Consider the following 14,034-nt stretch of genomic DNA (forward strand, 5'->3'; position numbering starts at 1 on the left):
ATACTAGTAATATAAAAAAAATCAATAATAGGACGGTATTAAAAAAGCTCAACTGATATCCTAGTTAAGGGCAAGTAGTTCAGTCAACATGAATATTTAGTGTAATGTAACCTCAAATCATTTTTTCCCCATTTTTTCGTTGTGGTTAAAACATGGCCTTGACATTCATGAAAAAAACAACAACGGATTTTAAGAAGCAGTTGTAGAATTTTGGTAATATATATAGATATACCAGTGTATATATATCATGTTATATATACCTTTAAGTATAACGGTTGGTTTACAAAACAAAACGCATCCTTAATTTTTATATCATTATTCATTTAATATTGACTAAAAAATAGCAAAGTGATGAAATGAATAATGAAATACACCACTGCCTGTGACTTAGTTATACAAGTTTAACATTTTAAGTGGATTTACCCTTCAAGTGGACGGGGTAAGTTTATTTGTAATTTCGCCGCATCAGACCACAGAAATTGTAAAGGATTATGGAAATACAAACAGGAAGTGAGCTTAACGCTGGTGTTAACGCCAACACGTAAGCGTTACATCAGTGTTAGCTAACGCTTACGCCTATAGATTTTTGAACAACAGGATAACGCTGATGTCGTTAGTTAACGTTAACGCTAACGGTTAACGCTAACATGTCAGCGTAAGCGTAAGTAATTTAACGAGAGTTTTGAACAACCGGGCCATTATGTATAATGCATTACTTTATATATTGTATCGATGTTTGGAGTTGTTCTTTTCTCTTAACTTAAATGCCTTTGAAGAATATGATACAAACAGAAAATAAATAAAAATGATCACATAACAATAATGTTGCTCTGAAGTATATAAAAGTCAGGGGTAATTATATTTTTACTAGAATTGAATGGGCAAAAATCCATTGAAATATGATGGTACAACATGGCAAAACATTTACTCAATTACTAATAATAATGAAACAAAACTCCCTAACCAAAACTATTGATTGTATATGAACTATTTGTAGCCAAGCAACTCCGACAGATCATCTGCAAAACATCTCAGTGAGAATACAGCATAAATTCTTATTTGTTTGTTATAAAAAATGATAACCACGCAAAACATGTTGCAAAATGTTGAATATGAAAAATATGTGTTGTTTATATTCAAGGCCAAATACAGATACTGATTTTATTACATCTAAACAATGCTTTCTATAAACTTCTCAAATAATTTAGTGTTTGAAATAACAAGTGAATTTGACAAACATCATGTTTAATGATCAAAATGAACTAATTTCCAATTAATTCATATTTTTAACAGATTTGCTAAAACCAGTTATATACTTAAAGATATCTGTTTAGACATTTGACAGTTAAATATGCATGTTCACATGTATTCTTTACAAAAAACAATTGTTTTGCCTTTTTCATCTCTGGTGGGAAATAAAATTGTATGAATATATTCATGTTAAATTTTTATAGACTTTTAAAGGCCCAATATGTTTAAGTAATGTGAACTTACCACATTATAATGTGTATGAATATCTAAATGACCTCTCTTAACATGTTTGACATCAAGTATATTTTGAATTAAGCATGGATATAGTCAAAGCAAATTTCCATATCATGGGACTTTCTTTAAGACCCAGTATGTTAGAGAAATTTAAACTTTTCAAGGCGTAATTCCATACAAATGACGTCTCCTCACATACTATTTTAACCCACATAATGATAAAAGAAATCATAAATTTCAATAACAATTAACATTCAACAGAGCTGAAAGTATGTTCCAAATTTAGCGCATATATTGCATATACAGAAAAGTAATCAAGTCAGTGATATTGTTGGACATTTTCATACATTTTTTTTAATAAAGCACTAAGTGGACATTGAGGTTTTATCCAACATTATCTGAAACTGTTTTATACGCATGTTTTTAAACCCTAAAACATTCTGGGCCATTAAAGTATGAACCTGATTTCCTATAAAATAATAACCAAGAAAATATCACAACTGTTAGCTGAGCTTACTTAGTACTATTTCATATATATATATTTGTTGAGTGTACCGACAAAAAGAGCAAGCCCCAATTTCCACTCGAAAACCATTCATATATAAAAGCAATTGAAACAATTAAAATGATTAGATTATATTATTTTCGCGGAATGCCACAATGAGGCTAATTATGCACATATGTTAATATGCAGCAATTTAGGCTACAGTTATCTTTACCATTACTCGTACTTTCTATAGATTAATCTAAAAATATGGTTGCAATACAGTGTCAAATTATGTTAATAATATCCAGTGTTCTCAAAAGCACATGCAAGGTTTTCTTTACTGACAGCTGGATTTTCAATATATAAGTTGAACAATATACAAATAGTGATCTTGGATTCATTGACAGCCAAACACCAAAATAATTATATGCCGAACTGATTGCTTCTCGAACAAATCATGCAATAAAAGAAACCGAACAAACAAGCAAAAACTGAAAGAATCTGGTTTTAAATGCTATATTTGGCACAGAATTAAAAGAACGGCGTTTTGCAACTGTCAATATGTTGCTTAATTATTACACAATTGCTATAAATGTCACACTTTGAAATATTTACACACAAACAAGTTTGACAGGGGTGACTAAAATCTTAATTCTCTTGAAATATGGGATTCTGTGCTGCATCCACTCCAAGTTTCAGATTGTTTGACCACTTCAGGCTGCTGGCACATCAGAAACTGCAAATAACATAAAAGCAATGTTTTTAATGGAATAAAACTAGTATCTTCTACTGTGAAGGTATGCAATATGCCAGTTAACAATCATTTGAGGCATATACAATTCTATGTCTAGTCATAAACTTTGATATAGTCACATAGTGTAATTTCATGTATTCAAAGATCAAGACAAAATTGATGAAATATATTATGTTTGAATATTTTGCAGTGAGTATTTAAAATCTCCAAGGTAATTGACTACAAGGAAGCAATTTGGAGGAGTCATAATTACACATGCTTAGAATGTATACTTGAAGACAGTTACCGTTCTCTGGAGGCGATATGGAATTCCAGACATAACTATATTCAGCAGCATTTTTGTCCTTAAAGGGCCTCTAGAGCTTCAGCAACCAGGTGGCTATAAAATAAGAAACAATACATTTGTGGTTTTACAGAATGTTTAAATGTATTAAGAATCATCTAGGGTTAAGTCAAAAACCTTAATGCAACCGGCACACTTTTTATCCGATTTGCCTTGAGATATTTTAAGTAACTCAATTTAAAACACTTAATGAATGATTATATGAGAATTAAAGAGGTGTAAGGAGTGTGTTGTAGTATTTCTTTAAAATAGGATTTCGTTTTATTTTGTTGTCATGATTGTTGAAGTATTTGGGGTTTTTCTTGTCCAAAAGCTGAAATCAAATGTAAAATAAATCAATCATCAATCTTCATCATAAAGAGACCAGTTTTGTTTAACTGCTTATAGAATTAGTTCTAAATGTAAAGCTCAACAAAACAGACAGACACGAAACATGAGAACATGATATAATCTCAAGGCCGCGATCAGAAATAATTTACAACCCGCATGAAACAAAGTCATTTAGGAATGAAACATACATACAAAAAATAAACTAAAATTAATCATACCCACTCAAACAATGCTACAGTTTGGATATTCCATAAAGTGATTGTGAAATACTAATCAATTTCCGGATGATGTTTACTCCAATTTAAGTTCAGCTGGCTGGTCTGTCATCATCCCCATATCCAACCTGTCGCAAACAATAACAGAATAATATTAAGTTGTTAAGGAATTTGATTACTAGAAAACTTATTTTCATAAGGACATTCACTAAAGGCTTCGAGCGGAGTTGGTAAAGCTGGGGTTTATACTAAATTGTGTTGGTGTGGATTAATATCAAATGTGGGGGAGGGGCAGGGAAGCCGTCAGTGTCAAATGCTACTCGCATAACCGGAAAACACTTAAGTTTTCATTATCATATGAATATATATAATTTTGTGCAAGGGGGTGGAGGGCTTTGGTTTAAACAGGCACTATATTTTTGGAGTGGTACATCACACTTTGGGAGTTTGGCCTACTTTCCGTGCTCACACTGAGGATATAGATTTCTTGCATACCGGACGTTTGTTTCCGGTCATGTTTCCAGTGCTAGAGAAAGCCGTCTTACACGCGCCATTATTTATTTCTTTTATTGTTTGGTTTATGAAAAGTATACTATGCAATTTCATTAACACGCAACCAAATAAATAAGCATGCAAGACTTTGTAAATTAATAATAGTAAAAACGCGATTTTAGAGGAATTATTTGACGTCAATAGTGATTTAAAATTACTGCGATTTATGACGTCAGTAACGCTTTTCGGCGAAATGTACAAAAGGTCGTTATACTGAATGTTTTACCTATTATATGGTATCGTGTGTACTTTAAATAACATTAAATGACGAAGATAAGGCGAAATTATCGGCCATTATGTGGCATATAAGAGCAATACACACAGTTGACCTTTGACCTAATTCTATGGGGCCAAATCTCTGGTGGCAGGTGGCACTATCAGATAACTTATATATCAAAGTACATCAAAATTTCCATATAGAATGTATGACAATTGCTACCCACCGATGCCTTAGCTCTTTGTTTTTTTCTTCCGATGGACTCCTGACTATATAAGTTACTTCAATACGTACGCTATTAATTGACTGAACAGTTTAATTTTCAAGCATGTACAATTAATTATAACCTTTATCTTATTAATTGACTGAACTGTTTGGTATTCAAGAATGTATTATTAACAACAATATTTATCCTATTAATTGACTTAACAGTTTGGTTTTTAATCATGTATTATCATCTACAATCTTTATCCTTTTGTTTGAAATTAGAAATGTACAATGACAATACAGAATACTATAAGGTTCAATTGAAAAAAAATGGTCATTCGGATACTGTACAAATACTGTTTTGTTACGCCTCACAATTATATAAGCGTTTCAGTTTCTATCCTTACTATGAAGGTTACGCACACTAAACATCAATTGGTATATTTTACATTTATGCCAAAAATGTTAACTATATACTATTACAACTTACCTTATACAACTTTGAAAGTGTGTGTCTCAAATTAAAAATATACGTTTGCAATAAATCGGATATGCAAACTTAAACAGGATGCTGGTCGTAAATGTACGTGATTGTTTGTTTTGTATTCGTTTTCTAAAAAACATATGCAATGCAATATCATTACATTGCAAATAATTATACTAACTACGGGCTGATTATTTAATAACATTCAAGTTATTGATAAAAAAATACTGTCACAGAATTAAGCTGATGGTTAGTGTCCATTACTCCGATTAATTTGTAATGAGGGTTACATAAAAATATCTTTTATGATTATATATTTTCTCTACCCACTTGCAACTTCTAGCGTCCCCTGACACACAAACACACTCACACACGTACATACAGAGTACTAACATCCGGGAGGGGCTTTATCTCATCAGGACCGTTTTGGTTTGTATCCGCATACAAGCCGTCAAGGGCATATTTATATCAGGACTCGAGATTTTTCAGTTTCAAAGGGCACTCTCCCAGCACAACTCGATAACATGTATATAAATGATCCATAAATGGTACACATCCATTTGACTCATTCACGTGTTAACGTTTTATGTTAGATTAAATACAGATATTAAAATTTCAACAAGAAGCGCGCCAGAAATAACGTTCCATGTTAATATTATTATATATACAATTTTGAAAATAAACGTTTTAAACTGAATAAAACATACACAATGTATAATCATTAAAATCATAAATTACTTAAAACTAAATTTCTCTCGAATATTCGTTTCTTTCAAACAAAAACCACTTTAATTCATAATATGAATTAAAATTATGTCTTTGCCCTTTAGGTGAATATGGCAGTCCGCAATTATCTATAGTTAACGTTAGTTTGGATAAGGGTGCTTTATATTTCTGTTCCAACGAATCTTTACTCTAGTAAAATATGTTTAAAGAGGTTAATCCAAAGGCCTGTTAAATATAAAATTACCGACCTTTGGATGTATGCTTTGCAAATATCACAGACTAAAACAACTTGTTTTTGACATACCATAGTTTACCCTATACGATTTTCAGATTATATAAATTCGAGTCACTGGCCTAAGCAGCTTGAATGACCTACAGGAGCGAGATATAGTATAAGATTAAGGCTTTCTTCTAAATTTTGTTCGCACTGTTGTTTTGTGCATAATTTAGATGTTCTTTGTTTAAATGCATAACATATTTGGTCTTTGTTAACGTTGATTATGCTCAAATTTGGTAAACTAAACTAATTGTAAATATTATATCGAAATAAATATTCTTTAAACCAAATATCAGTCCTTTTTATAAGGCGCTACCATTTGTGACAATAACGTTTCAGGATAAAAAACAAACCTATAATCCGTTTTCGACATTGGCATGATTATAATTGCGTGTTATTCCAATGCGCATTCAAAACAAGGTGAACAGTATTTCTGTATGTTGTAGTGTATTTAAAAAATACAATTTACACCATACATTAAATTAAAAAGCATCATTCGCAATAAAATAAAATGTTTGTGAAGCACAATCGTATTTACTCGGCAGACTCCGGCAACTTTCGGAAGACATATCGAAGTGTTCCGATTGGCTAACAACATATTTGCCCTCTATTTTGACAGAAAGGTACGTAACAGGGCACATAGCATTGTTCTAAAATAAATACTGTAAACTATAAAATGAAAATAAATCATTTCAGTCTCTGGTAAAACAAACGTACTCAAGCCACATATCTAATATATTTCTTAAGGCATTCCGTGTTAATATAGACTAGGTATAAAGTTAATTTTATGTTCAAGACACCCTAATTTGGTACAGTTAAGCGTATTGTGTACAACAATAGAAACATTTAAAGTGTATTTTAACACGGCGTATAAAGAATTGGAACAATGCTATTGGTTAAAACTAATCTTATACAACTACGTTGAAAAAAACAGTCACCTGACATGTTCCATGTGCGGATAACGTTGAAATAAGCTGTCGTGCTTGTTGTAGCTCATTGAATGTTACTGTAAGCTTATGCAGTCTCAACTTGTGAAGATTCACCACGTCTGAGTATGACAGATTTTCTAATACAAGTTTAGAAAGGTGTTGAAGGTTTGCAAGTCGTCGCATATCAAGAATTCCATCGCGTTCTGACCCTTCTTGTAGCCAGTTCAAGTCTGTCAAATTTGACAATTCAAGTGTTTTCATTCTTTTCAAACATTTGTTATCAGATTTATAAAATGAAGATGTGAGTCTCGGAGCTTGCTGTGGAGTTTCGAATCTGATTCTACATTCTACTAAATGTTTCAAATTCAAACCAGTAACATCTTTGAAAGTTGTATTGTTTACATGTAAGTACTTCAGACCCTTGAATTTCCTTAAATCAAGTACTTTGTTGTCGCTTCTCTTCCCTAAATGTAATGCGTCTTTGGTATTCTCGTTGTCTATATGCAATGATATAATCGATGATGGGTTTGTCGTAATGTACTGTTTTAAGACATTTGCTTTCTCCCTTTCTCTTGGACTTTCGTCGAACTCTTCTATATAGATGTGCTGCAAACACAATTTTCTCCCAGAGTTGTCACTCCTCTCTAGCTCCATTCGACCTTGTAGGATCTTATCTTGAAGCATACGCGATCCCCTCCAAGAATAACAATTTCTATCGCAAAAGTTCGTGAACAGCTTATTCATTATTTTCGAAAGTTTTTTGGCAGCTTTTTTATTCAAACCACAAAGGAAAAGGAAAACCTGGTACAAGCTTATTCCGCTATCGTTTGTAGTGTGTTTGTATTTGTCTTTGATGTACAAACAACCCTTTGCAATGTGTTCTGATAAATACAGCGCCGCTAGGTACTCTTGAAAAGTTTTGTGCAAGAAGTAGTATTGCGGAGAATCACCTGGAACATTTGTGCGGAATAGGATGCCAGATTCAAGCGATGCAGACTTTTGACGATCGAATTTCGTATATTTCTCCTCATCTATTTCAAACACAATTGAATTATGTTCATCTTTGGCAAATAACTTTTCAAAGGCTATTTTGCTCAGGGCGTTTATCATGTTGCGGTAAATGGATCCATCATCTGGATTCCTCTTGCCACAGGATTCCAACCATCGTTCATGCAACAATGTACTGTAAAGTTCAGACTGTTTCATATCTACCAATAGCTTTCCCTTGTACCAATCCCAAACGATGTGAACTAACACGATGGGACATTCACTAAAATGCAACAGTTCTTTATCTCGTATTTCCTTAATGCATATTTCGTGATTCAGTGGTAATCTTGAGGATTTTGGACCCTGGGACCGTCCTATGTCGTACATTTCATTCAAACTAGATACCACTTTCTCGACCAACCTTTCTGGGTTCGAAACGCCTTTCAACATCACGTGTTTTCCAATCTGAGACTGGCTTATTTTTAGCTCAGCCATTTTGTATGGCCTTGTGGTAATGAGTATGGTACAATTTTCCCATTTTGTTTTTACATGGGGAATTCTTTCATCATCAGGGCATGTTTCAGGGTGCATCCATTCGTCTAGACCATCAAGCAGTAGCAGACAGGCGTTGGATTTCAAAACATCATCTAGCAATTCTTCTGTGCTTCGTTTGTCAAATCCAATCCTGTTTATGATATTTTCGAATATCATTTCCTTTACCTGACATATTTTCTTTGCCTCACGGAGAATTATGTAAAACACAAATTCAAACTGACTTAAGAGTTCGCGTCCTTTGACCTCTTTTCTTCCATCACGTTTTGTTTCGCACCACTCATGAACGATCATCTTACACAATGAAGATTTCCCTGAGCCGGGTTCGCCTTCAACAAATATCGTTTTAGCCATTGTGCCGTCTTTGTTTCGAAAAATGTAATTCACTTCAGATAGATCATACTCTTTGTCCTTTTCCTTAAAAGTAAATTTAGGATCTTCATATACTTTTCCAACTGCCTTATCGATGTCAAGTCGAATACACAATGTGCTTGCATTTTTGTTGTACAGTTTAAAAAGCTCCTTTTTCAAATCTGAAAACCAAATAATTAACAATCAGTCATTTATATCAACAGAGGAATAAGTGCCGTGTGTAAAAGCCTTTTGGAAACTGAAATTTCGTGAAAGTTGAAAATAAATCAAATGTGATAATTATTGATAAAATCATATTGTTTGCAGTTAACATAAATTTTGTGCTTAATATAAATTGTACCAATAACGCAACTAGTTTTTCACTAGTTATATTAAGCACAGATTGTCGCGCAAAATGAATATTGACTATTCATTTTGCCTCAGTTTTATAATTAAAAAAAAAACAAACAAAATAACTTGTTTTGTAATCTATTGGTGCCCAGATTAATATTGAAACGATTTTTTTGGTTCATATAAACGAAAATTTTAGATAACATTATTTGGATTGAAACGTTTTACGAATTGTACGACAAGTGTTATATTACGTTTCTAGGCCGAGACTGAGCACAATGGAAATCAAGATGTATGTAGTAATTGATTACAAATGAAGGGCTACGAAGTAGTAGAACAAATGGAAAAATGCATACGTATACAGTGATGTTTCGAAAAGACCGGGCGTTTTGAAATTCTATAAATATGCAAGATTTCTAGAAATATAAATAAAAAAAATGTACGCACAATATAAAAACGTGTTTTCTACATTTAACCAAACCCAACACACGACTGTCATCGAAATGTTTTTAAAGGACTGAAATTAATGGATAAGCTGATAAGGTGATTGTTGACATTAAATACCACAAACTATGTATAGATACGCAAAGCTGCAAATTAAAGTAGAGATCTGAAGTTTCAGTGTTATCGTTGAACGATATCAAAGCAAATACAAATAAATTGTAGTGATATATATCTGGTTGAGCGATGAAAAGTAACGTGGGTCTGAAATACTCCAAGCAAAAGCAATTGGCAGAACGGAGAAAGCTGTAAATGTGGTTGAAAAATTGGCAGATTGCATCAGTAACTTAAATGCATAGGGCGAACATTAACGCACAGCATAAACATGTATGTATTCTATAAGGTTTATAAATTACCTGCTTTGGTAAGATTGCCACTTTTCTCATTGAGCTTCATCTTAGCATCGATCTCCCGTTTAATTTTCTCCTCTATATTTCGTTCTCCAGTTTCAGTAATTTTCACAAGTTTACCTACTCCTATTTCAGTCGTTTCAATGATCATACGTTTACCTTCCACAATATGTTTTTCGATTATCTTTATCCCATCTTTGATTGAATTGGCTATTGTTTCCTGAGAAACTTCTAATGTTTTCTTAATATCACCCAAGGCGTTTTCACCTCTTGATCCTAATTTAGACAGAATACTGTCACCGAGAGACTGAAAGTCAGCTCTCTTCTTGTCTGCCTCTGTTAGCCATGATACTTTTTCATCTTTGCATAAGTCATGGATATCTTGAAGACATTTAGTTGCAATATCTTCAATAATAGATTTCCAATGATCTTCATGCAGTTCAGGAAGGATAGTCTTTAACTAAAAGCAATAAAATTATAATACATGGAAGCTACATATACATTTGTATATATAACCTTTCTAGTGTGTCCAACATGAGCAGTGTACATATATAGTTAGCAGATAAATGTACTTTTTGCCTGTATGCTTAAAACAGATCGGTTGGCTATTTAACAGTAGACGGGTTAAAGATTAGAACTGTTTTTCATGTATAAAAAACTTAATTTTTTTGTGCATCTATAAGATTATTTTAAATGGTAGGTTTGGTTTTTTTTTCGTCAAAAAAGTATTTACCTCACCAATATCATTGCTAACATTTTTGTTTTCTAATTCATTATTATTATGATTTGATGTATTTGTGAATGCACAATGGACAATCATTACCTCATCAAGTTGTTTCAGAGCTTCCTGAGCATCTTGCCCTATGTTTAATGTTGGATCTTTCAGTAGCGTAGACAAGTTATCAATACATTCTGTGGTTGCCTGGTCTGTAAGGGCACTGGAACACTTGTCCGGCATGTGCCGAAGCTTGTTGATAGAAGCACGAGCCTGAAATAAAAAAAAATGCAACTGTAATTGTGATTTGGTGGCTTTGTTTAATAAAATAATATTTGTCGGAATACTGCGTTCGATGTTGTTAAAGGTTAATCTTTGCTCTTATTGACAAATGCTTGTTTAGGTGTAATATCGAGTAGTTGTTTAAACCGCCACGTAAACTACTACCTTACTGATTCATGAGGATATTAAAATGCATTGTTTGTCGCCCTTTGCCGTTGTCATTCAGAAGTAAGTCAATAAAAACTATACGACAAATAGCAAAATAATTCAACCAGGGTCAAAACCAAGCATATTTAAAACGAGAGTATATGTATCACTATAAGCAATTATAATTGTTTCCATTCATTTCTTAAATACAGTAAAACTGCGATCGCTCGAGGTCGCCGGGGACCGAGCAAAAACTCGAGGGAACCGATGTTTCGAACGACCCGATTTTCAATTCTCCAGTCTGTTATGAAATATATTTCAGTGTATTTAAAGTATGAAGTAGTCTGTTTACTAAGACACCGATTATGTGTAGCGTTGTGGAAATCGCTCATATGTTCAAAGCTGTCGTTTACTATATGTTTACTAAATATAAAATGTAAAAGAAATATCATTAAATCAATAAATCGATTTTTTTAAAAAAATGGCCATATTGTAAAGCAAAATGACAAAAATAAGTTCTTTTCAGAGATTCCGATGTTGGGTCGATATGGTAGAGTTTATTAATATTTTTATTACTCATGTACATTTCTCACAATTAACTACTCATAACTATCTTCTAAAATCGCACATATCAACTAATATCGGACACGTGTTAACAGTGTTAAACGGGTTTTCACACCTTATCAATTGCCTTTCAACTGTCTTTGCAATTTTTACAACATGCGAATATTTAAATAACTAGCAATTGTTTATTTATTTTGGAACACGCGTTCGGAAAAAAGTGTGAAATTATGCCCTCGAGCCATAAGGTTTTGTGCATGATTTGTGTACTTGGGACCGAGAATGTTGCTCGACTCCTCGACATAATTGGGTTTCGATGCAGCGTAGGTATATTTTATATGAAAATAGAAGGAAAAAAGTTCGGGACCAAATATTGTACACTGGAACCTACAGGGACACACCAAACAGCCAATACGAACTGCATTCCTGTGTTTGTACGCATCGACAGACAGACCCACTCGACCAAAACGAAACCCAACACATTACAAATACAGCATATCAACCAGTATTGTTTTAGTTTCATACCTGATCTGAAGATGTCTGCACGGTGGTTGCGAAACGGGTACAGTTAACCATGAAGGCTGCAATACCGTTAAAGTCGATTTGATCAAAATCGTTTTTTTCGGCATACCCTGAGGGCTGCATAAACAACTTGGCGATTGAAAATGCGTCATTGTGCCAAGTGTCAGTCTTGGCGTTTTCCCAAGACGGTCTCTTAGTATGTAGACTTTTGATTTCAACAAGAAATGCGTCATGAAACTTACAAGAAAGTTTCGACCCGCCTTTTTTTATTCCATGGTCTTGTGAACAAACGGGCGCTGGCAGCCTCCCCAGAATGTCTTTATGCAAGTCTACTGCCTTGGACTTTACAGCAGGCAATATAACTTTCCTCGTGATGAACACCGCCAGATATTGTCGCAGCCAGTTTTGTGCCTCGGGACTGTCGAAAACACCCATATTTCCCGCCCGTTTTCTTTTACCCAATCCTCTTTTCAGTCTTAAATAAACAAATATTAAAAAAGGATAAGAAAATCCAAACAATCGTTTAATTCTTGCAAGAGAACCGATCCTTTGAATAAAGTTCGAGCTATTAATATACTTACGTGTTTGATGTTGATGAAAATGAATAAAGTGCTTATGTTTCATCTCAATCTTAACGTACATACACCATGACATGAACAGTAGATATGGTTCAAAATATTGTTTGTATGTCATATGAAAATATTGATGATTCATGAATACAATTCAAATTGATGGTTCTTAGTATTAAAAAAGGTTCCCATATCGGACTAGGATAGGCATTGTATTAAGGTATGTTGTTTTTCCTATTAATCTACTTTTTTCATGGTTAACCTTGATTCCTAGCAGATGATATTTTGCCCGACATTCAGTTAGTATTTAAATTCAAGTATTATCATCTTTTAACCTTTCTAAACAGACGTCTTTGAGAGAAAAAATATAGCCTGGTGTAATTTAAAACAAATAAATATTGTATTTGCCCTGGCAAAAATGATCATAACAATCTAGTTTTGTCTTCAACTATAATTAAACAAAACAATGTTTTTGTTCCTCGATACTATTTTACAAAACAACGTTGTATTATGGACCGGTGTTGTTTCACACAACAACGTTGTATTAAAGACCGGTGTTGTTTCACAAGTCAAGTCAAATCAAGAAATTTATTAAGTAATCAAAGGCCACCGGCCCAAAATACGTGACATACATAATAAAACAAATAATATAGGAGTTGTGCCAAGACAAGGATTTTAAGCATATATCCAAACATAAGTATATCCTTTTAATTTTTAATTTCTAAAAGAAGATGATATACATAGAAAGACAACTTACTTAGAGTCTCATAATTAGTTGTTTTCATAAGGCTATAAAAGTCATTTAAATCTATACCAGCAGAGTACCAATTAAACAAATATTGTATTCCTATATTGTCATACTTTCTACAGACAAAATATGCATGATATTCACAATCTAAGACAGATAAATGTTCGTTATCATAACAAAAAGTACGATCATCTTTTGGTATGTTTTGATGCCTACCAGTTTCTATTCTCAATTTATGGTTTGAACATCGAAATTTTGAAAGTGCTATCTTGTGCTTAAATGGTATAGCTACTGATAGGTATCTTTCAACATTCAACAGTGTTTTAAAGTTTTTGTAATGAGAACAGCGACCAGAATTATTACAGATTCAAACCAGTTTTGGTTATAACAAT

At 33.1% G+C, this 14,034-nt stretch overlaps 1 protein-coding gene across 1 annotated transcript in view; it reads right to left on the reverse strand.

The window, feature by feature from the left end:
* Positions 1-3,312: 3,312 nt before the first annotated feature.
* LOC128222353 (uncharacterized) overlaps positions 3,313-14,034 on the reverse strand; it is a 52,834-nt gene continuing 42,112 nt past the window's right edge. The window contains exons 2-6 of the mRNA XM_052931329.1: positions 12,329-12,800; positions 10,922-11,086; positions 10,105-10,558; positions 7,016-9,078; positions 3,313-3,742 (exon numbers count right to left, since the gene is read on the reverse strand). Coding sequence (XP_052787289.1) covers positions 3,707-3,742; positions 7,016-9,078; positions 10,105-10,558; positions 10,922-11,086; positions 12,329-12,800 — 3,190 coding nt within the window. The 3' untranslated portion in view covers positions 3,313-3,706. The remainder of the gene's footprint in view (positions 3,743-7,015; positions 9,079-10,104; positions 10,559-10,921; positions 11,087-12,328; positions 12,801-14,034) is intronic.

The sequence above is a fragment of the Mya arenaria genome, chromosome 16 (genome assembly GCF_026914265.1).
Source record: "Mya arenaria isolate MELC-2E11 chromosome 16, ASM2691426v1".
Lineage (NCBI taxonomy): Eukaryota > Metazoa > Mollusca > Bivalvia > Myida > Myidae > Mya > Mya arenaria.